Source organism: Lemur catta, chromosome 11 (assembly GCF_020740605.2).
Source record: "Lemur catta isolate mLemCat1 chromosome 11, mLemCat1.pri, whole genome shotgun sequence".
In the NCBI taxonomy this organism is placed as follows: Eukaryota; Metazoa; Chordata; class Mammalia; order Primates; family Lemuridae; genus Lemur; species Lemur catta.
In genome coordinates, this window is record NC_059138.1 from 11,167,577 (window position 1) to 11,194,442 (window position 26,866).

At 44.8% G+C, this 26,866-nt stretch overlaps 1 protein-coding gene across 1 annotated transcript in view; it reads right to left on the reverse strand.

Annotated features, from left to right (window-relative positions):
• The window catches only part of TMEM178B (transmembrane protein 178B), a 339,984-nt gene that overhangs the window by 29,718 nt on the left and 283,400 nt on the right, over positions 1-26,866 (reverse strand). Inside the window, exon 3 of the mRNA XM_045564450.1 lies at positions 1,978-2,115. Coding sequence (XP_045420406.1) covers positions 1,978-2,115 — 138 coding nt within the window. The remainder of the gene's footprint in view (positions 1-1,977; positions 2,116-26,866) is intronic.

A 26,866-nucleotide genomic window follows, 5' to 3' on the forward strand; every position in this document is an offset into this window, starting at 1 on the left:
ACCCCAATGACCCCACAGCCATCACAGCTGTGGGGCAGCTACTGTCACTCAGTTCTGGCCCTTTATTGTCCGACCACTGGCGTGTGGCCTGGCCGGAAACAATAGACCAGCCAATCACATTCTCTTTCTCTTTCTCTGGACGCTGACTTAAGCTGCCCAGGAGGAAGTTGTCAAGGGGTTGAAAGGTCCCAGAGACTTAGCACCTGAGCAGGATCTGAGCCTCCTGCCTGGCCTGAAGAGAGGGGAGAACAGAAAAAGGAGACAGGAGTCTTAAATGCCACGGAAGAGGTGGAGATGAAAGGGAGTCAGCCCCCAGGGCTCGCTGGATTCCTGCTCTGCCCGAGGCCTGTTTGCTCAGATTTTCTCGGATCCCTAGGAGAATTCTTCAGAGCCTTAGGAAAGCCTTGTTTTGCTGGAGCCTGCCTTTGTATAGCCAAAAGAGTCTTAGAGAGAACACCTACTACAAACAGAGCCGCTCCACTTTCATCTTTTCACATTTTGGGGGTCCACGTGAGATTTGGATTGCAAAGGGGAAACAACAGGAGCTCCTCTGCTGAAGTATGATGTGGAAACCATCGGGCCAGACTGACTCCTTGTCTCCCTGAAGGGAGCACTGAGGCACAGAGAAGGCAGGCGCGGCTGGCGCTGTGGGTCTCAGTATCTGCAGGAGACCAGAAGGAAGGGTGTGGGAACAGCTAGAAAGAGCCACTGCGTCCCCCACCTTCCCCCAGCCTCTGCCATAATTGCAGGTGTGGGACTCACTTAAGAAGCAGCTCTGGAGTGGGACATCCTGACCCTCGGATGGCAGAGGGTTTGGTAGCCCTGGGTGATAGCTCCTTGGAAAGCCCCGCTTGTCTTTGGCATAGAACAGCTGTGCTTCAAGGAAATAAGGGTAAACCTTCAGGCCCGAAGCCGAATCCTAGTAGTCTCTCCTCTTTCCCCCAACCCATAGCTCACTAGCCCAGAGATCTCTCTGCACACCTCGGGGGACAACCCCTTCCTTTCCCCGGCTTGACCTCTGGATGAAGAGCCAGCATGGCCCACTCCCCCACCTCCTGCCTCTGCTCAGAAACCGGAGCCTAGTGGTTCACAAAAGGGACTTGGGTTGAGCATCTGCACAGGCAGCTAAAGTATAACTGACATTTGTTTCTGTATGTAGGACTCACTTTTCTTTCTTTCCATAAATATTTCTAATTCCCTTTGTCCAAGTCTAATTTGCCTTCAATCAAGCCCCACATAATATAGCCATCTACCTTCCTCTGAGGAGCAGACTGTGATGGACATAACCCAACGGTCAACTTCCGCTTTGGACTGAGACTCAAACCAGGAGACCAAAAAGCACATTTCAACTCTTAGGGGAAAAGAAGAGGCTCAAGAGGCATGTCCCGTGGCCTGGAACCTATTCCCACACAGCTCTGCAGTTCTCCTGATGCACAGCAGAGACTGCAGGATTGGTCCCACGGCCTGGCAGTGCAGTAATAGAGGGAGATGGATACGAGAGAGCGTCTAGTCCTGTCCCACCACTGCCCTGTTTGCAAAGGGAGCAGCTTTAGCACCTAAGCCAGGGGTGAAGATAGGCTTTGGGAAGGGAAACTGCCCAGAGGGCACCTGCTTCCCACAGCAAAGCCAGGGCTACGTGTATGAAATGCCTAAGTGCTTCTTGGGCTCAGGCTTCCTCCAGGCCTGATGCCTCCTTCTGCCTAACCACAAGCCTCACACGTCTCTCTTTCACAACAGACAGTCAGATCCCCTGGAGGGTGAGGACCATGTCTTATTTTCCTTTGCATCCCCAACAGCTGGTGCAGTGGTGAGTAGCTAAGAACTTAGCTACTGAGAATGTTTGTGAATGAACAGATGAGTAGACGAGAAGAGCCCAGTCTAGTTGTGGTCCCCTCTGCCACGTCCTCTTAGCCATTCTCCCCAAACTCAAGTGCCAGGACCTTTCCCACCTCCACCCCACCCAGCCCACAGCCTCACCTCCCATGAGGAAGAGCAGCCCTGCCACATACTGCATAAGGCCCCGGTCCCAGCAGCAGCCCAGCACGCCGATGATCCAGCCGAAGAGGATGATGGCCACCGCCATGCCCATGAAGCCGGCCGTCATTCTGCGCAGGTCTGTGGGAAGTAGGAGAGCAGCAGTCAGTGTCAGAGCCTGGGACTCAGGCCAGGGTGCACCTAGCCCTGGGGTGCGAGGGGAGAGGGCGGCGCGCTGCAGGGGCAGGAAGGCAACCCACCCTTTTCAGACAGGATCAAATAATCAAGCATGCTTTGCAGAGCAGAGAGCCCCATGGTGACTCAGTTCTCATGTGTAAAAACACGCCACGACAGTTTGGTTGTTAAGTACAGGGAGAGATCATCACCCTATAGTGGCAATTTCTCCCTCTCCTCCTCTGTGGCAGGCACAGTGCTGTCCTTCCATGCATCTAGCTCAACCTTCTGAGACAGGCGCTGTCTTTTTTCCGACCTGCAAAATGCAGCAACTTGCCAAAGGGCATATGGCTAGTAAGTAGGAGAACTGGGACTTGAATCCTGACCTATACGGTCCCAATCACAGCATCATGCAGAATCTCTGAGGAGCCGAGAACCGGAGAAATGGTTCGAGCTGAGCACGGTCTGGGCAGTCAGGCTACACCTGACAAGACCCCCCTCTCTTCCCTCCAGCACTTGCTTGTCTCTCCAGGAGGTCAAGTATGAGGGGAGGCCTCGGGTTTGGGGGCTTTGGTGCTGGTTCCTTCCCCTCTGCTCTGGCTCTGGGCTCAGCCTTCCCTGCACATGGGGCTGCAGGGTGGGGAGCCTGGAGTAGGCCCCCTTTCTGCACTTGCTTTGGCCCCTCCACCCCCAGGTCAGCCCAGCTCTCTGAGTCAGGCCCTACCCCTGCCCCCACCCCATCAGCTCTGGGGCAGAGGGTTGTCTGGAAGGCAGTATGGTTAGCAGAAGGGAGAAGGCAGAGCTGCTGCCATGGCTCAAGTGGCCACTCAGCATCTGGCTCAGCTCGGCATCCTCCCCGCCTGCCCCCTGCCCTCCTGTGCCCAAAGGCAGCCAGAGCTGCTCTCACATCCCCCTCCACGTGCCCACTGCACCCCAGCCCCCATCAGCTTCAGGTATACTTTTCTCATCCCACATTCCTTCCCTAGGTCATGCCACCTGCCACTTCCACTGCCCCAACACCTCCCACCCCTCCACCCCCCATCAGAGCCTGTGGCCCTGCCCAGTCCTGCCCTGCTGTGCTCCACGCAGGAGCAAAGCCATTTCTCCTGCCTCTGCCCCAGGGTCTGGGCTCCCCAGGGCGTTGCAAAGCAGCTTGGAGGACCCCATGGGCATTCCGCTCTCTCAAAGGGAGCGGTGGAGTGGGAGGGTGGAGGGAAGGGTGTCTGAGAGCACGCAAGCACACCAGCTGCTGCCCAGATGATCCCTTCTTGCCCCTGAGGAACAAATACCACACAGGTTTCTGTGGGGAACACCGTGGAGTCGGCAGACCTCACACGCATGTCCCACCCCTCCACTCCTTCCTCTTTCTCCAGCCACCCCTATGGGGAACCACAGCAGAGCAAAGGCTGGCACAGTCTGGCCTGAGGTCCCTCTCTAGAGGGATCTGGTCCACCTTCTTGTCCTAACATTGACCATCAGACACTAACACTCTCCCCGCCCCCCACCTCTGGTGAGGAGGGTTCACAGGGGCAGCAGAACAAGGTCCTCATCACGGGCAGAAGTCCCTGGAGAGCCACAGCAAGGTTCCTGCTCTACCCAGGCCTCCCCGTCTTCCCCAGCTGACCTGGGATGCCTGCCCCAGCCAGGCAGAAGTAATACGCACTATAAGTCATTTATGGGAGCTGCCAAGGGTGCCTCATTATCATGCAGCACTGGACTGACTGTCCGTATTGCCAAAAGTGTCAGATGAAACTGTTCAAAGCGTCGTGCAATCACAATAAGAGCATGTGAACCGAGCTTCCTGGGGGGCCTGCCACAGCCAGCTGGGAACACAGCACAGTTGGGGAGAAGCATTCTCGCTTCTTATTGAACCACCTGTGCCGTCCGTTCCCTCCATCTCCCCAGACACTCTCTCATGGCACCAGCCCGCATCCATGATCACTGCTGTCTCCACCACCACGAGGGACTCTTGAGTGACCAGGGCCTGAGCAGCCTCCTCAGTGGAGAAAGGTCCCCACTTGACATGTGAATCCATTTGGATTGATTCCTGGAAATGGGATACTCTCTACTACTGATGCTTCTATTCTCCACGTTTTTCAGGGCAAGGAGGTGGTGGGAAGGGAAAAAACAGAACAGCTTATTTTCAATGTAAAGGAGGTTTTCCTGCAAGGAAATTTGTACCTCCTTAAACAGAAGGTATAGTTTGGGGTCTTGCATTTAAGTCTTTAATCCATTTTGAGTTGATTTTTATACATGGTGAGAGATAAGGGTCTAATTTCATTCTTCTGCATGTGGATATCCCGTTTTCCCAGAACAATTTATCGATGAGGACATCTTTTCCCCAGTGTGCATTCTTGGCACGTTTTTCAAAAATCAGTTGGCTGTAAATATGTGGATATATTTCTGGGTGCTCTATTCTGTTCCACTGGTCTATGTGTCTGTTTTTATATGAATATTAATACCATGCTAACTAGCCCATCAATGGATGAATGGACAAAGAAAATCTGGTATATATACACAATGGAATATTACTTGTCCATAAAAAAAATAAAATCCTGTCATTTGCAGCAACATGGATGGAACTGGAGGTCATTATGTTAAGTGAAATAAACCAGACACAGAAAGACAAATATCACATGCTCTCACTCATGTGGGAGCTAAAACAGTTGATCTCATGGAGGTAGAGAGTAGAATGACAGATGACAGAAGCTGGGAAAGGAGTGTGTGTGAGAGAGAGGGTGATGAAAGAAGGTTGGTTAACAGGTACAAACATGCAGTTAGATAGGAGAAACAGGTTCTAATGTTCCACAGCAGAGTAGGGTGACTACAGTTAACAACAATGTATTATACATTTCAAAGTAGCTAGAAGAGAGGATCTGGAATGTTCCCAACACACACACACAAAAATAATAAATTCTCGAAATGATGGATATCCTAAATACCTGGACTTGATCATTATACATTCTATGCATGTATCAAAATATCACATGTACCCCATAATATCACATGTAAAAAAACTATGTATCGATAAAAACAAACAAAAAAACCAGTAGGTATACAATGGCAGCACAATACTCTTGTGGGCCCTTCTCCTTTTGGTGCATGGAGGGAGTCTTTCTAGGGGAAATCCTGTCCCCTTTGGCAGTACTAGCAAGCAGGACCCTGCTGAGGCCTGACCCTCCCTTGGCCTTGCTCACTGGGAGGCCTGCTCTGGCCCCCAGGCTCTGCAGACCCAAGGGGGCAGAGGTACTCGCAGGGGGTGGAGTGGATAAGAGGTCACAATAAGGTGTGTCCACTTTGACCAGGGCGGGAAAATGAACTGGGCAGGAAAACAAAAGGGAAATGAAAATCAGAAAAAGAGGGAAGGTGCTAAGTGTTAGAGGATGAGAGCAAAGTGTTTTACTTAGAAGGAAACAGAGGAAAAGGCAGAAAGACAGGGAAACAGAGAGAATAATTCCTCTTCCAAAAGTTCTGAGTGTAAACTAAAAGAAAACTTTAAGGCCTCCAGCTGACTGAACAGACTCCCTCTTGGCCAAGGGGACCCCAGAAAAACCTTAAAACTGAGTTGTAACCATGAGAAGAGGGGAGGTCAGACACATCTAGTTATGCCCCATCCCTTTTGGATTTATTCTTTGTAACAATAAGATACAAAATCATTAATAGGCCTACGGCCACGTAAGACAAAGGTTAAACCTGCAGGTCATCACTTTACTTAACAGATTACTTGAGTCTGTGTATATGTTCGGTTTATGTCTGGTGACTTGTCTCTGACCAACAGACTTCCTTATCTTAACTTAAAACATCCCAAACCTTTAGACAAAGATTCATTTCTTTAGCCACTTACAAACCAAAGAGTCTTTAAACCCACCTATAAGCTGTGAGTCCCCACTTCGAGATGTCCTGCCTTTTCAGCCCAAACCAATGTACACCTTCCATGTATTGATATATGACTTTATGTGTAATTTCTGCCACCCTTAAAATGTATAAAACCAAACCATAATCCAACCACAGTGAGACCACTTGCTCAAAGCTTCTTGGGGTTGGCTCTCTGGGCCCTGGTTACACATATTCAGCTCAGAATGAACATCTTTAAATTATTTTACAGAGTTTGGGCTCTTTTCTATTGACATGAGACAGACACTAGCCATCTGTGTCCCAGACCAGGGAGGGGCTGTTGACCTCTGACACTGATTAGGTACACTTTGCTGTCTCTCTAAGGGCTCTGTCAATAGAAGCTGAGGGTTGTGCTAAGTTGTTGATCTGGAAACTGGATGAAAACCAGAGGTCAGGCCTGTGTATTTTCACTGACCCTGGAGGATGTTCACATCACCCTGCAAGCCTTATTTTGCCAGAGCTGCATGTAAACAACTGGTTAGTTTGTCCTTAGACCTGCGTGGTAACTCAGGGAAGCTGCAACAACTACTTATAAGGTAGTTAGGACAAGAAATATTCCTATTTTAAGGATAAGAAAAGCAAGATTCAAAGGAGTTAAATAATATATTGACAAACAATCTGAAAACCAGTGAACTATAAGAACAGTGAGATGCATTATTGAGTTATGTGAGAAAATAAAACAAATAATGTCATTAAAGATGCACCGGGTTATAATGGCAGATTAAACAAATGTATCTAGCATTTCTTCCTCCCAAATCAAGCCAGAACTACAGCTGACAGATTTTTCAAAAAGACAGAAATCCACAAAGACGTGGAAAATAGGAAAGGAGACAAGGATGGCCACCACAAAAGACTAGATGCTGCAGAACTGAGGGACAAAGCAGTTGCATTGACTTAGTGGACCTAGAGAGCTAAATCTAAAGCCAGCATCAGGGAAGCTGAAAACCCACTTGCAGAATTCCCAAAAGGCTCATGAACTGGCACCAACAGGTCCCCCTGGATCAGGCAGTTCAGCAGAGGCAGACAGATAAAAGAAGGATTTGGTGGAAGATATTTAAGAAGTAACTAGATGCCTAAGATCCACCTCGCCCACTCTACACCACTGTGGAACACCCCTCTGACCCCCCACTCCTGGGGGCAGGGTGGAGGAGGGACACGAAACAGAGTACCTGGCAGTGGGGGTGGACAAACTCAGGTGAGGGTTGGCCCCCATGGTTGAGGGTCAAAATATTATACTGAGGTTCACTACAACACCCTGGTAGGGTGATTGACTATGTCCACACGGGATGCTGTCTTATAGTGGAGACCCCAGCCTTCTCCCACTTGGCTCCCAGAAGCTGGCTGCCAGGCCTTTGCCCTCCAGTCTGGAGACTGGGGAGAACTTTCTGGGATGACCAGCACAGAGGAAAGGGCTCGCTCATTCACTCACTCACTGCTGCCACGCAGCTCTTTAGCACTTGGTTTTAAACATAAGCAGACAACTAATCATCACTGGATATCTGAGAAAAGTCCACAATCCAGGAGAAAAACAGCTTAAGGAAACAGACTATGCAGGGAGATGCAGGAAGACAAAAAATTAAAAATTATTATTAATATCCCCAGAGAGACAAGAGAAGAAAGATATTGCCTCCCTGAAATAAAAACAGAATACTATTAAAAAGTACTAGATGAAGAGCAAAAATAATACCTTGAAATAAAATAACGGAATCAAAATCTATGAAATTTATATTATAAACTCAATTCTCCACTTATGTATTAATAGTCCTATCATGTTCCAAAAAAGACTTAAGAAGGCTTATGAAATGCGCACAGTAGAAGAGGATAAAAATAACGACGCGGCAGAGAAAAAGAAAGAAAAGGAGGATGAGGCCGGATACCACCTTCACACAAAACTTGGTCCATGAGGTCCTCAGGAAGGTTATTATATCGCTAGATTTGAACTTACAGGCATTAGATATAATTTCCATTGTTTTAAAATCTTTGCTGCTTTTTATTTGCATTTGAGTGAGTCCCAACTGCCACTCTGCCTGAGGACTGGCCTGTCTGTGTCCCTGCCCATCTGCGTTAACCTATGTGCCAATCTTCTCTCTTTAGGGTAAGAAACTGCCTTTTTAATTCTTTGTGACCACTTACTGTGCCCTCAGCAGTATTTTGTTCTCAGGAACTTACATGGCTTGTATTTCTTTCCCCATCTCTTCCTGCCTTTTTAGAAAAGAATAAAAGAAAAAAAAAGAAAAGAAAAGAAGAGAAAAGAAAAGAAAAGAAAAGAAAAGAAAAGAAAAGAAAAGAAAAGAAAAGAAAAGAAAAGAAAAGAAAAGAAAAGAAGAGGGAGGAAACCTAATTCTGAGGCCCTGGAAAAATATTATACAGGGCTGGCCTAAGAATAATCCCCTTGCAAAGAGCCCAGAATGACGTGTTTGATTCTCAAGGCAAAGACTGAGATAAAGAAAAATCTCACGAATCATGTTGGGTTTGAGCCCATTATCTGTATTCCGTGACCCTAACATTTAACACTCTAATTTTTGAAATGAGAAGGGTGCATTCTAAACTGTAGTGAATTTAGTTCAGGGCAGTGGAAAGGAGTGGGCAGAGGGAGGTAGATAATGAGGGAAGGTGGAGGAGGGAGGTCCAGGAGAACAGCTAAATAGAACCAGAAAAAGCAGTTCTCCCTTTGGAAAAATTGTGATTTGGAAGTTTACACTCCTATTAACATTTAAATTGAAAGGTATTGCTTGCAGCTCTACACGGGAAACCAGGATATCTGCATTTAAATAAACACCACTTAGAGAAGAAAAATATATAGGCTCTGAATGTCTATTTGCTCTTTAAAGACCTTGCGCGGGAAAATGATGATTGGAATTTTTTTTTCTCATTAAAAAACCCAGAAATGGTGAGGGTAAGTATGTGTGAGACCTTGCAGCAATGGTGACAACCGGGCTAGAGAAAGGAGCATTTTAATACCTTGTATTAGTGGCCCCAGCGGTATGGGCTTGGAGTGCCGCTCTGCAGCTGGAGACCAGCAAGGCACAGTCCTTTGCTGGCCACACGGGCACCTCTGGGTGAGCCTCGTTTTCAGGAAGCTGTCCCTCCTGCATGATATGAGCACACAGCCCTGGCTACAAGGCAGGGAAGTGTGGGCGGCCCTGGGAGCTGGGCATTCATTCATGAACTAATTGGTCCCTCGAGAATCAAGGTCACAGGAATTGGAAGGCAGAGCAAAGTGCAGAGGACAGAACTCAAGTGCTTTTGCCCCAAGGGGTCAGTCAGTCTGGGAAGTAAGACATGGAGAGAGATAAACTGCAATGAACATGCTAGCCCTAGCTGTGGGGTCAACTCAGGACAAGCTGATTCAAAGGACCAATCACTGTACAGCGACCATCTCTGAAGGAAGTGGGGGTTTTGATTCTGGGGAACCATATAGACATGCAACAGGTGGGGCTGGGAGGATGGATTCTGGGAACCAGGCCACTCCTGTTCAAATCCTGGCTCTTCCACACACTGGCAGTGGGAACTTGAGCAAATTAGTCCATTTCTCGGGATCTCAGTTTCTGCATCTGGAAGTGGAGGTTATGACAGTACTTACATCAAAGAGTTATTACGAGGATTAAACAGGTTAATATGTGTAAACTGCTTAGAATAGCACCTGGCACAATGCTAGAGCTACAGAAGTGTAAATAGAAACAGAGGTCACCTGAATGAAAGCGGTTCTCTTTTGTTCATGAGCAGCATCCCTTGTATCTGCTGTGGATGAGCACAAAAGGAGCTGAGTAACAGGTTGGGGTGTGCCCCTAATTAAGGAATTGGGACTCAGAGGGAGCAGTCTCTGGAAGCTACCCTTTTGCCTGTCAGTTACCCGGAAAGGCCAAGGCGAAGGCTTTATTTTTCAATTTATTGATATCCATCCACCCCCACTATTGGTGGTGCCTATCCTCCGAGGACCAAAATGGCCAGAGGCTATAGCAGCGAACAGCAGAGGCGCCAGTGGCCACAGAAGCTGTTTGAACCCTGGGCTCTGGCAGTGAGCACTATACTGATCTAGAAGGAGAGACGTGGGGCAGGACTGCCACTCTGTTGGGAGGGCTTCTGTGACTTAGTTAAGAAAAAGTGAAACAGCAAAGTACCTAACAAGAAGTTTTGCCTATGACTTTCTTCTAGAGTGTAAGTTGGTTCAGCCTCATAATGTAGTTATATACATATATATATAATTTTGTTTTTAAATTGACAGGTAACATTGTATATTTTTATCATGTACAACATGATATTTTGAAGTACATGTGCACTGTGGAATGGTTAAAGCTAGCTAATTAATAATACATTATCTCACACAGCCATCATATTTGTGGTAAGAGCACATAACATCCACACTTTACATTTTTCAAGAATAGAATACACATCAACTATAGTCACTTTGCTGTACAACAGATCTCTGGAAATATATTCCTTTTATCTAGCTGTAATTACATATCCTTTAACCAACGTCTCCCCAATCCCACTCCCCCAACCACCCTAGCCTCTGGTAACCACTGTTCTATCCTCTACTCCTATGTGATCAACTTTTTTAGATTCCATATATGAGTGATATCATATGGTATTTGTCTTTCTCTGCCTGGCTTATTTCACTTAACACAATGTCCTCTAGGTTCATCCATGTTGTCGCAAATATTTCATTCTTTCTTATGGCTGAATAGTTTTTCATTTCTTTAATGCATTCATCCATTGATGGATGCTTAGGTTGATTCCATATCTTAGCTACTGTGAATAATCTGCAATGAACATGGAAGTGCAGATATCTCTTTGACATACTGATTTCAATTCCTTTGGATATATACCCAGTAGTGGAATTGCTGGATCATATAGTAGTTCTAATTTTAATTTTTTGAGAAACTGCCATACTGTTTTCCATAATGGCTGCACTAATTGCATTCCCACCAACGTGTACAGGGTTCCCTTTTCCCCATTGCCAGCACTTGTTATCCTTTCTCTTTTTCATAATAGCCATTCTAACTGGGGTGAGGTGATACCGCATGTGGTTTGGATTGGCATTTCCCTGATGATTAGTGCTGTCAAGCATTTTTTTACACACCTTTTGGCCATTTGTATGTCTTCTTTTGAGAAATGTCTATTTAAGTCTTTTGCCTGTTTTTTAATTGGGTTATTTGGCTTTTTGCTATTGTTTGAGTTCCTTATAGATTTTGGATGTTAACCCCTTGTCGGATGTATATTTTGCAACTATTTTCTCCTATTCTGTAGGTTGTCGCTTCATTCTGTTGATAGCTTCCTTTGCTGTGCAGAAACTTGTTAGTTTCATCCCATTTATCTATTTTTCCTTTTGTTGCCTGTGCTTTTGAGGTCTTATTAAAAAATCCTTGCCCACACCAATGTCATGAAATGTTTCTCCTATGTTTTCTTCTTGTAGTTTCATAGTTTCAGGCCTTACATTTTGAGTTCATTTTTGTGTACGGTGAGAGATAAGGTCTAATTTCATTCTCCTGCATGTGGATATCCAGTTTTCCCAGCACCATTTATTGAAGAGACTGTCGTATTTCCATTGTGTGTTCTTGGCACCTTTGTTGCAAATCAGTTGGCTGTAAATGTGTGGATTTATTTCTGGGCTTTCTATTATGTTCCATTGGTCTATCTGCCTGCTTTTATGCCAGTATCATGTTGCTTTGGTTACTATAGCTTTGTAGTATATTTTGAAGTCAGGAAGTGTGAAGCCTCCAGCTTTGTTCTATTTGCTCAGGATTGCTTTGACTATTCAGGGTCTTTTATGGTTGCATGCAAATTTTAGAATTGTTTTTCATATTTCTGTGAAGAATGTCATTAGTATTTTGATAGAGATTGCATTGGAGAAAGATGGACATGCAGGGAAAGGGATAGGGCAGTTCTGAAGGGCCTTTTAGGGATCAAAGCCCAAGTTAGGCACTTTCTCATGGAAAACTAAGAACTATTTTATTTTGAAATAAAAATAATTCCTTAAATACAACTATTAATACATTATGTAGCTATATATATATATATATATAAAACCTGTAGATTGTTTTGGGTAGTGTGGACATTTTAACAATATTAATTCTTCCAATCCATGAACACATGACATCTTTATTTGTATCTTCAACTTTTTTCATGAGTGTTTTATGGTTTTCATCATAGAGATCTTTTCTCTTCCTTTGTTACATTTACTCCCAGGTATGTAATTTTTTTTATAGCTATTGTAAATAGGATTGTTTTCTTGATTTCTTTTTCAGCTAGTTCACTATTAGTGTATAGAAATGCTACTGATTTTTGTATGTTGATTTTGTAGCCTGTAAGTTTACTGAATTTATTAGTTCTGTTTTTAGTGGAGTGGTTAGGGTTTTCTATATATATATAACTCCATAATGTATTAATAGTTATATTTAAGGAATTATTTTTATGTTAAAATAAAATAGTTCTTAGGTTTCCATTAGAAAGTGCCTGACTTAGGGCTTTGATCCCTAAAAGGCCCTTCAGAACTGCCCTCTCCTCCCCCTGCATGTCCATCTTTCTCCAAGCCCCTCATGCTCGGTCAGAACAAACTGCAGTTCCTTCCCTCTTCCTTGACAACGCTGTGCTCTCTGCCACTATGGCTCCCCCCGGCTCCATCTGGCAAGCTTCTCGTCAGCCTTGAAGATTTCCCTAAAAATTAAATGTCTCTGAGAGGCTTCCATGGCACTTTAACAGACACTCGCATCCAGTCCTCAGGGTTCCTGTAGCAGTTAGTTAATGTCACTATCACATCTTTCTTATAAGTATTTGTTTATGTTCCCCTTTCTCTAGTAAATCTGAGCCACCCTGCAACAATTACTAAAATTATGTGCACCATCATATGATGCAGATTGAGGAGATTCAACCCACTTCAATCACTCAAATGTCATTGCAACTTGAAGCCAATTTTTCTCTTCTTCAATCTCATTTTTTTAGAAGGCAATATTAACTTTCACTTAACAATTCAACATAGTTGTTTATTGTAGACAAAGGACATGTCAACATGGGACTGCATTCCAGATGACACAGCACTATGAAGTTTAATGAGCACATTATGATACCCCACAGATTAGGAATCCAACAGACCTTTCTGCACTGTCCCTCCCCCGAGTCAGGAAGAGATAGTGGGAGAAGGTAGTTGCTGTAGAAACAAGAAGTTGTTTCTGGGTCAGAAGACGGGCTTGATGCTTCCTCCTCCTCAATCCTACCTCCGGATCAGAGAGCTGCCATAAATAGGGATATTATGTGATGTCGCCATATACAAATCACATCCTTTGTCAAAACAATGAAAGGCAAATTGCAAAATTTGTACTTGCCTGATGAAAGCTAGGTCAGCAGCTAAAGCAAGTGCCCAGAGAAAAGAAAGAAGCGGGGAGAAACCCAGGAGAGTGGCACAGTCCCAAACTCAAAAATCACAAGAATTGCTCCCTTCTCCCTGCTGCCACACTGCTAAGCCAATAGCAGAAACTCCAGAAGGGAATGATGAAATGAAACTACAGCTCAGACAACCAGATATACCAGCTCAGAAGCAGCTTAGAGCCTGGTTCTCTGTCCCCTGGCTGTCTTCCTACTGATGAAGACAAACTAGACCCATACAATCTGCTACTTAACCCGAGAGAAGCTTCCATTTCTCCATCCATATATCATGCATTACTGACAGCTGTTCTGAGTGTAAAGTGCAAGAATCTGGGGTTGCTTGGCCAGAATGTGCCCCTTTAGACCTACCACAAAGCAATCAGAGGATGGAAGCTTTAAAACACACTACCCTAGAGGGTGCTATGCAGCCTGGAAAAGTGTTGCAGGTGTCTGAGATTTGGCGCATGGCAAAGAATTTGAAAAGCCAAGGGATGAGGAAGATAAATAGGAATTAACATTGGTCATGCTTTTACTACATGCAGGCATGGTGTTGGGCAATTTACACAGCACGCATCAATCTGTCCTCCCAATGGCTCTGTAAGGTAGGCGCGGTTTTCTCATTTTGTAGATTTGGAAACTGAGACGAGGGGATTTCAGTTGACCAAGGTCACACAGGCAGTAAGGGGCAGCCCTGGGAAGGGGTCTTGGTCGGCCCACACCCTTTCCATTCCTCAGTGCTTTTCATGTTCCACCTCACTTCAAACCCCAGAAGGGAACTGAACATCCAATCAAATGTAATGGAATATGATTCAGCTATTAAACTTATTATTTTGAAGAATGTCAATGACATGGGAAAAGTTCATGACAGAATATTAAATGAAAAGCAATGCACAAGCCTATGTATTCTATAGGACCCCTATACGAGTACTGCAGGTGTATGCATGTGCCTCTGGGCATGACTACCCACGTGGGAAAAGCAAAGGAAAAGGACGCCAAATGCTAACAGGAAGCCTTTTTGGGTTGGGATATTTTGGGTTTTGTTTGTTCTTTTCTACAATGAGAATGTGTTACTTTAACAATCAGATTTTTTGGGTTCTTTGGGGGATGTGAGCTTTACTGTTGTTAAAAAAGTTTTAAGTATGAATAATGAGGCAAACTGCCCTAACTTGAGCTATAATAGAAGATGGTGGTCTCAGGCCTGGCCACAGATTCCTTCTCAAGAGTACTGTCTTTTTAAAGACGTACTGTCACTAAATATTTTCTTTTTAACAGTGAAAACTAAAGACCTGCTATGCTCCTCTTTGGCCAGCAATGTGCACTATGGAAATATTTGCTGTTGGTGGTCAGGGCTTCCTTTACTCGCAGCTCCAGGGCAGGCCAGCACAGATGACTGCCAGGAATGGGGCTCTAAGATGTCATTGCCTACAACTCCTATTCTTATTTGTGTGTGATGCTTTCAGGGAGGTGCGCATGGTCCCCCGAATACCCACTCTGACTGTATCTCACCCTTTAGCAGCAAGGCACTTTGGGACCACCCCAGAGTCCTAAACAAAACTTACATGAAAGTCACTATAGTAACCTTCTTACCCCAAAATGCCCCCTTTAACTACTGAGGTCTCCATGAACAAAGCACAGCAATTTCTGTTTGAACAGTATGCTGGCATGGAGAAAAACCCCAAAATACTGAACTTAAGGCCAGAAGACTGGCATTTAAGTATTGATTCTGCACATACTTGTTGGAATGCATTGTATGGCTCACAACCAAACTGTCTTAGCTCTAAGGCCTCAAGGCTGAGAATAATAGATGACAAGCCCCCTCCCCCTCCACATTTTAAAGCTGCATTATCCAATGTGGTAGCTACTCACCACATGTGGGTGCTGAACACTCAAAGTGGGGATTGAGCACTTCAGCTGAGACATGGTGTAAGTGTAAAATACGTACCAGATGTCAAAGACTCAGTGTGACTTTAACTGATGAGTAAAATATCTCTAATAACTTTATATTCATTATACGTTGATATGACAATATTTTGGATATATTAGATTAAATAAAATATGAAAATTAATTTTACCTGTTTCTTATATCTTTAACGTGGCTAATGGAAAAATTTTGATTATATATATAGCTTGCACTGTATTTCTATGGGACGGGACTGTTCGAAAGTGAGGTGTAAGACCTTGCACAGACTTGCTACGAGGTGCCCAACATAGTTCTGCAACTCCACTGGCAGTGCATTCCCCACCTTCCGTTTACACATAATGAGAGGCTGGGAGATTAGGGAAGGAAGCTGGTGAGTGACAGTTTCTTGGAGAGAGTCCTCAGAGTGCTGTGTATGACCCCACCACCCTGCATGGGAGCTTCCCCACTCCCACCACGAGCACTGGTCAGCTTGAAGCCAGAAAAGGGCCCTCAAGGAGCTGCATACGGGTACTCTACAGTTTAGGGGACAAAGGGCATGGTGCCTATCTGCAGCCTGAAAAAATGAGGCCAGAAGCTGGTTCAAGCCACCGGTGGCAACTGTGTGTAGGGAAGGATACTGCGCTTTCTCTATGGGCCCAGAGGATGCCAATGAAGACTAAAGCACCTTGAAAAGTCTCCACCCTAGAGCTTTGCCTGTGAGGGTGTGATGACTCCAAAGACCTCTATGTGGGGGTAGCACCAAAAATGGGAGGTGAGCAGGGAGCAGAACCAGGTCAGCTGGAAAGTGCCTGCCCACATCAGGAGACAATGGTGCATCGCCAAGCCCTGCAAAGCTTTCCTACAGGAATCACAAAAATGCCCTGTAAGAGACAGAGCCAGCATTGGGCCCTGCCGCATAAAAGGCCTCAACACAGACAGCAATGCTAGCAGGCAAGTTAGCCCCCCGGGCCTTTTACCTGTCCTCCTTTCCCCAACCCCAGCCCCAGAGGAGCCAGAAGGAGAAGGGCTGGCCGGGAGCAAGTAGAACAATGAAAATGAAGAAACTGAACAGATCTCTTTTCTTACTGCAGGTTTCCTGGAGTATGTCAAGCCCAGGGTGGGGAAGGGAGAAGATTTAAACTAAAATGCAAGACTGAGGTTCTGATATTAGAGCTAGAATTTTAAATATTTACAAATAAAAGCTTATTAATAGCTGACAATTTACTCCCAAATCGGTGGGATATCCCATATATATCATCTAGGAATCGAGATGGGAGATCACAGAATGGGCTTAAAAGGTTGTAGTGAGGAAAAAAATAAAGTTGTGGAGCACAGTCGTTTCAATAAATTGATTACCTTATACAAGTCACATCTGAGACAAAAATGATATGATGATGACAATAATGAAGCTAGCATTTCTTATGTGCTTGGCATGCTCTAAGCACTTTCTATACATTATCACATTTCATCTTCCCCCAGAATTGATGAGTTTATCATTCTCCTTTTTACTGATGAGCTAATAAGGAAGTTGCCCTGAGCAGGCAGCCTGGAGGCAGCAGAGCTGGGGCGACCCGGTCCCGATCTGACCCCAAGGCCCGTGCTTTTAATCGCTGTGCTCTCCGGCCTCCCAGAGTCATTGATCAGATGAGATCTGTGAAAGCCCTTTGTAAACTGTGAAGTGCCACCAAAAGTGCCAGTGATCATTTACGTTCACTGCCAGGCTACAGGGCAGAGGAGCAAGTACAATGGGAACAAATACAGCAACATCCAATGTGTATTTAGCAGTGTCACGGCATACTAGTCTTTAAAACAAGAGAAACGTAAGACTAGCAACTTTCCCCCCAAACACTTTCAATTCACCAATTCTGGCAAATTCTGTTTTCTAATTTAGAAGCATGATAGTGAAGGGGCCTGCAGAGTGTGTGCTCATTTTCATCCACATACGAGCAAAGCTGTTTTCCAAAGCCCACTGCATGGAGGGCAGGAGCAGGAAAAGTAGGTGTTTTGGAGTAGGAAGGACCATGAGATAGTGGTGGCTGCTGCACTGGGAGAAGGAGACGGCCTCTGACCCCTTCTTCAACTTCTTTTACTGTATGCAAGTTGCATAATTTCTGTGTTCATCTGTCTACTTTCTGAAACGCGAGTAACACCACCCTTGCTACCTGAAAGTCTGGGAGTGGACTAGATGATTCTGCTACAGTAGCTGTGATTCCCAATGCCATGTTTGCAATATGCCGGCCCATCTTTATCTCAAGAAACAGAGCAAAGTGTGAAAGTAAAGAGCATGTTATTAAAACACTAATAATACATCATTTTTGGGAGGGGATTGTTTTGAGGAATGCTGAGGGACCATGAATCAAATAGATGATGACCGGTTTGTGTACCTCCCAGCAGGCCGGAAGTCACTGTGACTGAGATAACAGAGCCTTCTCCCCCTTCCCTCAAGGGCACTGCTCCCTTCTGCCCATGGTGGTTCCTTCCCCTGTTAAGGAGAAGCCTGTGAGTAACCAGTAATGACTGAGTGGGCTCGGTTGACCTCTCCTTTCCCCTGTGCCTTCCTCTGTGGCTCTACTGACTTATTTTCGAAGGCTATCTGTGACCCAGGCTTCTTTAGCACATGGTTAAAGCCCATTCAAATAAAGATCTTGTCTAGCAAAGGACCTCTTTAGAAGGGAACTTAGATTATATCCTACTCTCCACTTGAAAAATATTTCCACCAACAAAAATTCCCTCTTTAGAGTCATCCTACATTCGTTTATTTATTCATTCAATGCATGTTCATCAAGCACCTGTATGTGCAAGAGATACAGCTGTGGACCAAACGGAGTACCCAGCTCCATGAAACGTACCTTTCAGAGAGAGAACAAACCACACACATAGACACATGCACATACTGTCAGGTGGTGGCAAATGCTATGGAGAAAACTAAAGCATGTAAGGGGGAGGCCGTGTAATAGGGTGGAGGTGGGGACATTGCTATTTACTACGTGGAGGGCAGGAAAGCTCTCTTAGTAAGGTGACATTTAAGCAGACACCTGTGGAAGGGAAGGGAGGGGGCATGTGGGTGTCTGGGGGGAAAGTATTCCAGGCAGAGGGAACAGCAGTTGCAAAGGCACTGAGGCAGGAGTCTGCTTATCATATCTGAGCAACAGTAGAGATGACATGTTCTATATCCTCCAGTGTAATGTTTTTCTTCTCATAATTATTATAACATGCTGACTTAGAGCCACATGATAGATCTTAGTGATCTGTTAGAAACAAAGAAGTATTTGCTATAACCAGAGAAGTTCTCTTCCAGAGAATAAATACATGTTCCAATTTTCCATACTGATGACTGAGAGAAGACGATAGAGATTTTTGCTCAATTAAACTGCCTTTAATGAGGTATTTGCTGGTCAATCACTCACCAGGGACTTCGTATGCCATACTTAGGGCTTGGATTTCATCCAGAAGGCCACAGCAAGCCACCAAAGGATTCTAAGCAGGGGAGAAGCTGGTAATCTGTTTTCTCTAGAAAGACAACTGTGGCTGCAGAATGGAGCTCCAGTTGGGAGGAAGGGAGTCTAGAGACAAGACAGTTCCTTGGGATGGGAGAAGTGAGGAAGACTTGCCTGTAGCAGAGGACAGGGAAGAGAGGCTGAATTCAGGAGACAGTGAAGCAGTGCAATTGGCAGGAATTGGTGGCTGACTGAGTGGCAGAGATAAAGGGAAGAAGGAGCCACTGGTCACTGCCAGGTTTCTGGCTTGGATGACAGGAAGAACGGTGGTCTCCTTGACTGAGACACAGAATGAAAAAGGAGACATAGAGTGTTGCTTTTCTGTTTGACTTTATTTTTATTTTTTTGGAGGGGTGATGGTGGAGAAGATGGAAAGACAAAACTCAGAAGAGAAATAGGTCAAGTTCAGTCCTTTGAGTGCCTAATACACATCTAATTGGAAATGCTCATTATGGCACTGGCTGCATGGGCCTAGAACATGAGAAAGAGATTAGCACTCGAGACAGTGATTTGAGATTGATGTAGTCGAAGCTTTGGGACTGAACGCCTGCCTTCCCAGAGATGGGACATAAAGTGAGAAGGTTAAGGACAGAATTTGAATACCAACATTTAAGAGGTGAGAAGAAGAAAAGGAGAATGAAAATGGATGACCCAAAAGGGCGGGGCAAAATCCAGCACGAGGGACATCTTGGGAGTGAAAAAAAGAAAAGGTTCCCTGATGGCTCACATCACTGAGATCAGATAAGACATATCATGAAACCTTCAACAAAGATTTGCCAAGCACTGATTGTGTACAGGCATCGTGCTAGCAACAGGGCACACAGTTTCTACCTTGGCCTGATTTCTTCTCACGTGGAGCTTCCTAGATTTACAACCAGAAGAGGTCCCTTGTGACCTTGGCAAGGACTCTTAGTGGAAGTCAATTTCAGTGGGCTACTAGCAATGAAGGGGAGGTAAGGAAGTGAAAGTCGCTCCTAACTGCGTTATGCTTTCAAGCAGCCCGGCTGGACAGAAGAAGAGAGAAATGGAGCAGTGAGGGGGGAAGACACAGGGAGGGAGGACTTTTCTTTATTTACAATATACAAGACTTGAGTATATTTCTACGCAGAGGAGAAAGAATTAGCAGAGAGGGTGAACCTGAAGGTACCAGAGACATAACCTCTCACACGCTCTAATTCTTGCCCAGATCAACACAGCAGACCACAAGCAAGCTCGGGAAAGCCCTCCTGGTGCCACTTGGTAAACATGGACAGAGTTCAGAGGTGAAAGACACCGAGTCTGGGGTCAGACTGCGTGGGACTGAGTTCCAGATCTACCTCTTACCTGCTGTGCAACCTTAAAATGTCTGTGCCTCAGTTTCCTCCTCTGTGACAGGGATAGCAGTAGTACCTACCCCTTGAGATTGTTATGGGGATTATATTTCTATATTACATAGAGGCTGTGTGAGTAATATAAAGTGAGTGCTATGTATGTGCTTAGAAACACGCAACATACAGGTGCACCCACATATGCACATTCAGTGGAAGGAGTTAGCTGAGAGAGAAACAAGATAGGACAGAGCTTGGTAGATGGGGGGTCAGTGGGATAGGGGGTTGGGAGAAAGTGGATGAGTTTACAGGTGAGAGACACCTTTCTTCTTCCCAAGTCACTCAGAGCTCCGCTCAGATCCCTGTCCTCCCTGATACCTCTGAGTACTCCTACCTAGAATCACCCGTTCTGTAAGAAATGCCAATCATGCAGCATAATTGTGGGCAGGACCTCTCACTTAGTGCCCCTTCATTGACACACTGACTCATGCATTTGTTCATTTGCTGAGGTCTATCTCCCAGCCAGGTATTATTCTAGGCACTGAAGAGACAAAGACGGGTACGACACCAGCCCTTCTTGAGAAGGTCGCTGGCCCACACAGCCTTGGGGTTCTCCTGTTGTGTTCTCTCCTGCTGCCCTCCCACGTCTTAGGCAGTCATCCAGCTGCTTGGAGAAAGAACATCGGATGCATTTTTTCTTTGTGCCTCTCACAGCATTTAATACATAGCAGAACCTCGAAATCTGCATGGAATGAAGGAACGAGTCTATTCCACTCCGTGTGAACAGGAGGGACTAGGCGTGTGCAGCGTCTCTCCCGGATGATCAGTTAGCAGCGGGGAAGGAGCTGACATTCACTTGGCACATATTATGTGGCAGGAACTGCTGACGGCATCCTGTACACAGCTCACTTAGAGCCAGGCAACAAGAAAGCCTTTTCTATTTGTTTTGTTCAAACGTGATGCCTAATGGCTTCACTTTTGTGTTTTCAAATGTTTTCTATTTTGTATGGTTTGCTTTCTGCTTGAAGTGTCTCACGTGACTGCAAACATTTTTCATGCTTCATGTGTAGTCAATCACTTTTGAATTTTGCTGGCGTGTTGCTGTTGGGTCTTTTGTTCGGTAAGTGCTTGTTATGTAGTTCGTGTCTGGTTCTACAAGAGACAAGCATCCCCACCCCTCTGGCCTCATGGGTGCCAATCTCTCCCTCTGCCCTCGATGTCGTCTTTGTTCTGTGGCAGGCTATCAAGGCTGCTCGAATAAAGCGCTCACTAATGAGGCCAAGGTCATTGGCAGATATGTGAAAATCCAGAACAAAATGGAAAACATTTGGGCAAAAACTTTTTTCAGTTCTCCCAAAGGAATTGGTATGTTTGATTTACCTCTAAGTTGGAAGATAACTAAATGGATAATGGATTTTTTAAAAAAAACCTCATGGATACAAGATGTAAAGCAAGATGTTTGTGTACGGATACCCAACCTTGTCTGCTCCCCAGATGATTTCTAAAGAACAGTAGACACTTGCTGTGTCCTCATACCCGGCAGCACAAAACAATTCCCAAGTTTAAGATTCATTTCTGCCTTCTGGGGTCACTGTCCCTGTCAATGGAGAAGGGAAAAAGGGTCAGGGCCTTCTGTGCTTGTGGCACTTGGACGCAGAGGTGGTGGGAAGGTCCCTGGACTCTGGGCCATACCTCAGAGGTCTGTGAGTAGAACAGACTTTGTGGTTGGTATCATCCAGATGTTCTTGAGGTGGTTAAGCAAGGTTAAACAAGGAACTCAAACATTCATCACTTCTTTGCACTGTGAACATGATGGATAGGCTAATTACCCAATTCCTCATCTTCACTCTCAAAGCGCCCCAACCCCTTTGATGCCCATGGCAGTGCCATCCTCACAACCATCTGCCCCTCCCCATAAACCTCCATGGCATTTTTGCATTCCACTCCTTCTTTGTCCCTTCATTCCTGATCAGTTGCTAAGGCCACAGATTTGGCCTCTGCATAATTAATGCGTGTATCCCCTCCTCTCTGCCCCTGGAGGTGCCGCCTCTGCCCTGGCGCTGGCCGTCCTTCCCTCTCCCTGGGCAGCTTGGTGTAGTCAAATGAGCCTGAGCTTCGGTTGTAGGGTTAACACCTGTCTCAGTCACTTTCTGCTCTGTGACTTTCCGCAAGCCTCCATTTTCCCGTCTCTAAGTACAGAAGGTAAAATGAGAAAATTCACATAAAATGCCCTGCACAGGAGCTCGGGGAGCACCAGCTCTCTTCCTTCTTGCTGATCCGGCTCGCAGAGGCCTTCCCAGGCTTCCTCTGCTCCAAGCCATTTATGCTCTGCTGCCAGATTAGTTCTCCTCAAGCCAGCCTCATTCTCCGCCCTCCCTCCCACCCTGTGCTCAAATCCTCGACTTCCCACTGTCTGTCAGAGTGAAGTCCATATCAAAGGCCTAGGTTTTAGGCCCTTTGCATCTGACCTTCCCTTTTCTCTGTTCCCTCCTTCATATGCTCTGCACTGCGGCCAGGCCCACCCTTCTCCCTGAATGCGCTCGGCCTCCCAGTCCCTCACCTTCTCTCCAGCTCTGCACACTTCCAGCTGAGCCAAGCCCTCAACCCTCAGAAACACACGCTCGCCTTCCTATGACACTGAAATGATCATTTAGCTTGATTTGTGGCAAATGATAGAATATATAATAATGCACACATATAATTTACCCAACCCTTAGAACTCTGCAGGGATCATATAATTGTCAAAGTCAGATAATGTTTATGTTAAGAAGATGTCACTACTAAATGCATAAGTTTTATAGTAGTTTAGTGTATTTGTGGGCATGTGGGTGTAGACAGTTAGGTAGGTACATAGATAGACTAGATATTAGTTAGACATTAGGTTTCTTTCTTTTTTTTTTTTTGAGATGGATTTTTTTTTTTTTTTTTAAGCCTGCCCGGGCTAGAGTGAAGTCATATCATCATAGCTCACAGCAACCTCAAACTCCTGGGCTCAAGTGATCCTCCTGCCTCAGCCTCCCAAGTAGCTGGGACTACAGGCATGCGCCACTACACCCAGCCAATTTTTCTATTTTTTGTAGAGATGGGGTCTCACTCTTACTCAAACTGGTCTCAAACTCCTGGCCTCAAGCAACCCTCCTGCCTTGGCCTCCCAAAGTGCTAAGATTAAAGGTGTGAGCCACCACACCAGGCCATTAGCTTTCTATAGAGAAATTAACATATTTCAATATAATAAATTGGTATGAAAAATAAGTCATTTGCAAATACTCTGTAGTGAAATATTAATTTCCAAATGTTATTGGTTGACCAACCATATCCTCTTATATAAGAAGCATATCTCAGACATTAAAAACCCTATTGTGAAAACTGAAAACAACTTAAACTGTTCCAACAATTGGGATATGGTTAAATAAATTACGGTATACTCACATTATGGGCTATTACACAGCCATAAAAATGATGTTTTTAGAGAAATTAAATGATGTTGAAAAAACTGGACACAAAATTATATATTCTATCTGCTCCCGGATATATAATTATTATGATTATAAACACTAATGATAATAAGAAGAAAGAAAGATCAAAAGAAAATATACAAAAGGTTAATAATGGGAGAAGAGAATTTGGGATGATTTTTATATTCTTCTTTATTCTCTTCTGTGGTTTCTAAATTCCCCACAATAAGCATGTGCTGCTCTTACATCAAAGAAGATGACACTCATAGCATTATTTAAAAACAAACAAAGAAACAAACAAACATCCTTGGGCTGCGATAGGAACACAGAGACAGAGGAAGTTCAAATTGCTCATTTCAGCATTGTCTAGTTGTCCCTCCATGGATGTATCTGGTTTCCACAAAGAAAGTTTCCTCATCAACAGCCTCTGTGAACGAAACACTGTGAGCAGCTGCATGAGAAATACTCTCCATGACTTGACTTAATGGCAAGATGACCCAAAAATGCCAGGAAAAAGGGTCCAAGGTTTTGCAAAAGAATATTTTTTCCTGTAACATCTCTGTTCATGATTTACAACACATCCTGGTAGAAGTCATTTTATTTTTATTTTTTTAGTTTTTCAAATGCTTAAGACCATTATGTCATTTGTCCACTAAGCAATCTTTGAGTAGGGATCTTTCAAAAATCAGAATATAAACAGAAATCTCTGAAAGAAGCATCAGTGTGACTGTCAAAAATCACAGATTCATGGACACATATTGGGACTGGGGAAAGAAAAGAGTTGTGATATGAAATCTATTTTCTATAGAAAAGTGAAATAGGAAATGCACAGACAGACCCAGCACAACATGTCAGCTGTAAAATCCTGAATGCCAGACAGAGGACAGGGGCAGCACACAACTGCTCTGAATGTGGAACCATGAGTGGCACACAAGTTGCCCAAGTGATACTCTTGGTTGACTGACCAACACTTTTCATGACATGAAAGATCATAATGACATTTCAGCAGGGCACTCACTATTAACTATGCTTCTTTGTGACATTAGGAAGCCAAGCGTTCTTCCAAAGATCTAAAGAAGAGCCAAAGACTTCACCAATTACAGTGATGCTTTTAAATTAAAACTAAAAATTGAGAATTTTGAGACCCAGAAGTGTCTGAAATTAGACTGCTGGGTCTGAGCATTGGCTCTTGGCAGCCACGTGACTTTGGTCGTCTCTAAGCCTCAGTCTCCCCATCTGTAAAATGGAGTTAATGACAATGCCTCCCACCGAATGTGAGGGTGGAGGGGATCATACACGGCATGTGTTAGGTGCTCCACGAAGGCAGGCTGATCGGGCCACAGGGCACCAGAGGAGCTGGACTCCCTAGCCGGCTTCTTTCCCTTTCCCTGTCTCAATCTGTCCATGTGCTCTTCAGCAAATGTCTCAGATCAAACAAAACTCAACATTTTGTACAATCTAAATGCAGAGGTTAAGTGAAAAGTTTTTGTCAATAAACAGCATGAATTGTGTTGCCAACCAGTTCATGCTGCTGCAAATCTCTTGGGCTCACGATGCAAAGGCAGAAATACAAAGGACGATCATGCTGTTTCTGAACGTGCCTCCATTCTAAAGCCCCGGCGCATTTAGAGCAGGCAGTTGGACAATTTATATCTGAATGAGGCTTACAGAGAATACCCAAACTTTGGTCAGATTTTACACTTAGTCCCTGCACTCTCCCACTCTCATCCTAGGGTTGACACTGTGCCTTGCTTCCTAATGATGACATCATTTATTCAGCACGTATGATGTGCTGAATAAAACACTGTTCTAAGGACTCTACATCTAACTCATTTAATCATCATAAGAACCCTCATGCTTCAGAGACAGCTTGGGGGACACCCTGCCCATGGGGTTACTTCCTGGTGAACTAGGACAAGCTGATTCAATCAGATGCTCAGGGATATAGGAATGTGAGGGGCACGTGGGTGGGGCCTGAATTTCCAATAACACCAAGCTGCTGTTTCTGCAGAGGCCAGCCTTTGGGGGCTCTGGGATGCAGGGAGGCTGCGGCTGAGACCACAGCTTCCCCGCGCCCTCCATTCCCTGCATCCTTGCAGCAACAGCCTGTCACCAAAGACAAGCCGGACCTGCCTCCTCCCAGCAACCCGAAAGAGACACCCCAACAAAACCCACAAGAATCAAGAGATGCCAAGTTCTTTAAGTTCAGCAGCTTGTCAAGCTATTTCTAAGAAAAATGTCAACCATTTGAAATTAAATTCAATTAGTGAGTTAACACTGATAGTTTTATTCAGGGCTGAGCACTCCGCCTCCCACATCGTCTCCACAAATGTGCTGAATGAATGGGTGCGTTTTCTGAGTTAGACTTTGAAGTTCAATACGCCAAACAAACACAATGATTTGGTGAACAACCCAAGTGGTACACAGTCTATTTTACATCCTAAAGCTAAGAGAAAGACTTTGAGTCAATAAATGGATCTTTAAAAAAGTTATTTTTATATTTTTGTTTTCCTTCAAATGTTCATTTGGTGCTTTAAGAATGCTTTCTTTCATGGTGGTCCCTTCCCCATCCTCCTTTTAAAATGGAGCTTAGACATAACATGAAATTTACCACCTTAACCATTTTTAAATATGCAGTTTCAGTGGCATTAAATACATTTACATAGTTGTGTAATCATTACCACTAACCATCTTCAGAACTTGTTCATCTTTCCCAACTAAAACTCTGTTCCCATAGAACACTGAGTCCCTCTCCATGCTCTCCCCAGCCCCTGGCACCCACCATTCTACTTTCTGTCTCTATGAAGTCAATTACTCATGTACCTCAAATAAGCAGAGCCGTAAAACATTTGTCCTTTTGTGTCTGGCTTATTTTACTTAGCATGTTTTCAAGGTTCATCTATGTTGTAGCATGCAGCAAACTTTCATGCCTCTGTTTTGAAAATTGTGGCACAATGCACATATAAAATTTATCATCTTAATTATTTTTAAGTGTACAATTCAGTGGCCATGGTGGTTCACTTTAGTATGGTAGTCATAGCAAGAGCAACAATAGATTGCATGAGACAGTCCTCTTAACTTCTGAAAGTTCTGTCAGAGTTAGTACCAAAAAAGAGGTCAGGACGTCTGGGTTAGAATTTGGCTCTGCCAAGGACTTTACAAGTCACCCTGCCTCTCTGAGCCTGTTATTTCTAGGTGTTTTGTGACTGTATACCAGGCAAGAGAGTGTGTGTGTGTGTGTGTGTGTGTGTGTGTGTGTGTGTGTGTGTGTGTGTGTGGCGGTGGTATTATAACCCACTGCCA